Source organism: Notothenia coriiceps, unplaced genomic scaffold (assembly GCF_000735185.1).
Source record: "Notothenia coriiceps isolate Sejong01 unplaced genomic scaffold, NC01 NC01_scaffold00002512, whole genome shotgun sequence".
In the NCBI taxonomy this organism is placed as follows: domain Eukaryota; kingdom Metazoa; phylum Chordata; class Actinopteri; order Perciformes; family Nototheniidae; genus Notothenia; species Notothenia coriiceps.
This window is the reverse complement of record NW_011335213.1, coordinates 2587-7413: the sequence shown is the minus strand read 5'-3', so window position 1 is coordinate 7413 and position 4827 is coordinate 2587. Positions and strand designations below refer to the sequence as shown.

Genomic DNA, 4827 nt, shown 5'->3' with positions numbered 1-4827 from the left:
AAAAAGGCTTCTATGCCAGAGGAAGTCACACAGACACAGCGTTGACCACATTACAGATCTGAAACAGATATTGCACTTTTCAAAGCATTGCTACAGGCAGAAAGAAAAGCAATGTTTCCAGAGAAGACATGCCTGGGCCAGTCTGACTAAATACATTTGCAAGATAAACTAATTAAAATGTTTCCTGTCATTTAACTGTTTGAGATGAGATGACTTGACAAGTTTTCTGGGAAAAGTAAGTCAATCATTTGGCTTAAAGTGGACCTATCATGCTATATTTGAATAATATAGTGTAGGACCATACCTATATAAGGCATATTTATACTTTTTATTTTTCAAAATACCAAACAGATCATGCATTTTAGCCATTCCTCATTTTGCTCAATTTAACACTGTCTTTGCATGAGCTGATTCTGTGAGAACAGCACCATCTACAGGCCTGGCTTATGTACTACAGCGTCTCCAGCACTTTCGAACGGCAATGTCCGTGGCTGTCTCCTCCTGATTGGTGGAGTTGGCCCAATAGCCGTAGCGCCACTTCTGTGACGTCAGAGAAGTATTCAAATCTGGATCAGTCTGTATCAGATCCGTTGCAACCCCTTTTTAAGAGATTTGGGTATGGAGGAAAATAGAGAGGGTTGTGTTTTCTGACACTTGGTGAGTTCCCTGGAACACCGGGGACACATATTCATGTATAAATGTGCATTTTGCATGATAGGTCACCTTTAATCATAGGGTTGACAGAAACTCAATTCTGAGATCGTTATTCCCTCAGCCAATGAGATGGTGTCTTGCTTGTCTGTCTGTTTGTCTGTGGAGGTTGTCGGAAAACATTTGAATAAATGAACAGCCTCATTTTGTGGGTACGAATAGTACCAAATGATATAATCCTTTAGAAACCTGAAAATAAATGTTTCAGTCATTTTACAGAGACGTAAAAATAATAATTATTTATTTATTTAATTTAAACATTTAAAGTTCACTTTCATCAAAAATATATCTTTTTAAATTGCAATAGATTAAACTTTTTCAATTAAAATCAGGTCATTGGAGATGATTTAACTCCTAGTTTCAACATAGATTATTATGGGCTTCCACCCATTTCCCTCCTTTAACACCGTGTCACTTTAAAAAAGACTCGTAAAGATGTCGTTTTTTTAAATTCCATGCATTTTTCTGTCTTGTCAAAACATGGCTATACGCAGTAGAACACCCCATGAGCTGACTTTGAAGTTTAACATCCCCTCTTTGAAGGCTGTATGAAAAGGGACAACTTACTGATATTCCCCAGAAGAGGCCATTAATAAACATTTTCCTACACGAGCCTCTGTGTTCTCCCCAATGTCAATTCTGTCACTCTGCTGAACAAGAACCTGCAGTGGAGAGGCCTAACCCCTGGACGAGCTAACAAGGGGTGCTCTGAGAGGAGCCGCGCTGAGCCAGACCCTGCCCCACCACAGCTATGTGGCTGTTTGTTCAGCCTACCTGCCCACAGGTAAATACAGACAGTGATAGAGGAGGGATGGCAACACACTTTGACTGGAATCAAGGAGAGACGGCTGCTTTCCTGGAAATGATTCAGATGTACTTTCAAGATAGAGTCCCCGATTGTGTGTCACATGTTAGATAGCCCAGGCAATGGCTTTAGATTTGGAGTTGAACCTCACAGAGGAGAACAACATGACACTTTTTGAATTGTCTGGAAGATTTCTGTTTGGCATGTGCAAAAGCAAAAACAGCAAGTAACTTTCCATGCAGAAAGGAATCCCTTCTTTCATATCAAATAAATTTATCACAGGCCCTTACTGACACACATAATAAATACTTGTATGCACCAACATACATAAATAAAAGGCATCCAGAGATATTCTACTGCTTTGAATGAATCTGCTGTATTCAGGTTCACAGTCAGCACATTCACCCGACCAGAGGAGAACCTGCTCCTCCCACAGTGTCACTTTGATTTATGGCTCATTGGTTCTCAGAAGAATAAGCCACGGGATATATTTCACTGTAGTGGGCACCGGGCGTGCTGGTGGGGCAGAATTCTCAAATCTCACATCCACAGGTGAAGGAAGACAAAGATACAAGTCAAATAAAAGTTTGTTCAATTTGATGAAGCAATTTCTAGGCGAGAAACACAAGGAACTGAATACAAAATAAATATTGGGTTCTAAATTAACCTAAAGCCCCCCCCCTCCCCATCAGAAAGGACTTGTTTGTGTCACCTGGAATAGTTCTAACACATTTTGGGAAGATCCAGTCTGCCCTTTGTTCTGCTTAACGTCAGAACAATACACTCTTTCACACTAGAAAGCAAAATGACAAGTGTTACAGATGCTTGGCAAACTGTCTTTTGGTTCCATTTGCTTTTGGTTCCAAACCAGAGTCTTTCTCCACAGCTGTTTCTTTCCGAGGGTCTTAGTGACAAGCCAGAGCGTGTGATGGACTACTCTGGGCAGAGATGGCAACCGAAACGTGCAACATGATCATCACAAACTGAAACTCTGAAGGGAAAACCATCAGACTGATGTCAACGCTCTCATCCCCCCCCCTCATCAAATCCTGAGGTACTCTGGTGTGGAGTAGTTGAAGAGCAGGAAGTCCATGCGATACAGGTTGAACAGTTTCTTCTGGTAGAAAGGGCTGATGTGCTTGAAGTAGCGTGCGGCCATGTTGCCATCAGTCCTGGTGCTTTTCCCAGACGTGGGAAACTGAAGCGTTCCCTCCACCCCGGCCAGGCTGAGCACGGCCTGGGCGTCAGGCTCCAGGGTCTCGTACTTCCCCACCACGTCGTAGTGGATGAGGCAGGGGTGGCAGAGCGAGTGCACCCGCTCCCAGTGCTCGTTAAAGGGTTCCTCCCGCTGGGTCCGGGGGTCCACGAGGTACTGGACAAACTCGTGGAATAAAACGTTATTTCCTTTCTCAATCTCCTCTGGATCCGGTTCAGGCCGGTGCCGGCGGATGATCTTGGTTCCGTAGCGCCGGTGGAACGCCGTGTTGTAGCTCCGAGTGAACTTGTTGCGGTACGCCGACACCAGGCGCTCGAAGGGGTCCCGCACAAAGATAAACTTGAGGTAGCTGCGGAGGCGTCGGTTGATCTCGGGGACGGAGAACTCGGAGAGCGTGCGGAGGTTCCCCGCCACATGGGCCTCGTTGGCAGGGATGGAGAGGGGGTCCGTGTAGCGGCCGTCACTGGTTAGGACCATCAGGACTCGCTTCCAATTGGTGCAGGCTACCTGGGGGACGACAACAAGAGGGGGAGATTATCTTTCAAGCCAAAATACACATTCATACTTAGAATTAAATGTAGCTATTAGCATAAATGTTTTCATTATATTATCATCACACTTACAATTATAACACAAATCAAAGTAGAAACAATAAATATAAATACCAGTACATTTATCATTAAGACTATAAAATTACAACAAAAATAACAGTCAATTTAATGGTGGCAAGACTGGTAGCTAAATATACATTTGTTGCACCATGGGAATGAATATCCCCCCTCCAAAAAATTACGATGGATTCTAAAATGTGTCGGAGCTTTTTGAGGCTAAACAGCAATAATTAACTTCCATTTGTTTTTAGAACATCTGCATGCAGCGGTGTCTTTCATCTCATGTCTTTGCCTCACATCTCTCCCCCCGTCCCCCCTTCATCTCTCCCCCAGATGCACTTCTTAATCTCACTGTCACCAACCTTGGGTACGTAGCAGTAGATGAGGCTGTGTTTATCATCCACAATGAGGTGTTTGAGGTCCTCGGGGGAAAGCACTTGGCGCTTCCTGGTGTGGCTCAGACACGCCTGCTCCAGCAGCTCCCTGCGACCTTGTAGCGACCTCTGAGCCGCCAGCAGCTCCAGCTGCTTGTGATGTGATCAGGGCGAGGAATGGGTCCAAGTGGGGAATTGAGGGAGTAGGGGGAAGCAGAAATAGAAAAACCTTTTCAATTTGTTGCAGAAATGTTGTGCGCCCAAAGAAACTAATAAGAGCAGACATCAAGGTACTTATCACAACACACATTGAGGGGATTTTTTTTTCAAGCAGATTTCTCCTTTGTCTTAAAAAAAATTGTAGCTTTTCTGACCGATTTTTAGATCTGTCCATCCATGGCTCTTCTACAGGGAAATATCTGGCTGTTTAACTGCTAAATGTTCACCAGCTAGAACTATGTCTGCTGCTTGTTGGCAGGTAGTGTACAGTGGGGTTTCAAAGCTAAAGAGGGGTTACTTTAAGAATGTATGCTGTCTCAATGACTATATTTACATGTTAACAGACGTAATCACTAACCCAATCTGACCATCACCATTTAAACGTAATGTGACCTGATTACTTTTCTTTAATTTTGGATGTCCTCAAAATGAAATGTAATGTAAATACATACAAGAGAAAATAAACGTTACTTACTCACTCAAAACACAGTATTTTTGTTTAAGCAGGTGAAAAACTAAAGGGGGCTTCTTAATGTGGCAGAGCTGGCGTTATGCCTGTTTGTGTCTGTGTTATCACCTGGTCTCCATTGTAGAGAGTCTGCAGTGGACTCCTTCTACTTTTCCCTGGTCTGCTGTCTGTGGTCACACCAGGTTCTACAAAGACAGACAACAATACAAATCCCAATTCAACAGAATAGTTCAACTATTTCCATCAGTCCTGTTCATTTCTTAATTTTCCACAGGCTCGACCTAATGAATTGGATACAGTCATTCTGTGTCATCAGATGCTGCTTTGTCACCACTGATTCAAGTCTGAACACTCTACTTTAGAAGAAACTGTTCTTTCTTTACAATGTGTCATATTTTAGTACAGAGGTTCAAATGACACTT

At 43.2% G+C, this 4827-nt stretch overlaps 1 protein-coding gene across 1 annotated transcript; it reads right to left on the bottom strand.

Moving 5' to 3' along the window:
* Nucleotides 1–990: 990 nt before the first annotated feature.
* LOC104968009 (carbohydrate sulfotransferase 11-like) lies at nucleotides 991–4590 on the bottom strand (the record flags this gene model as incomplete). Its single annotated transcript, XM_010797548.1, has 3 exons — nucleotides 991–3239; nucleotides 3706–3870; nucleotides 4514–4590. Coding segments are annotated over 3 exons (923 nt in total), but the record flags the coding sequence as incomplete, so codon positions are not given.
* Between the last annotated feature and the right edge of the window lie 237 nt (nucleotides 4591–4827).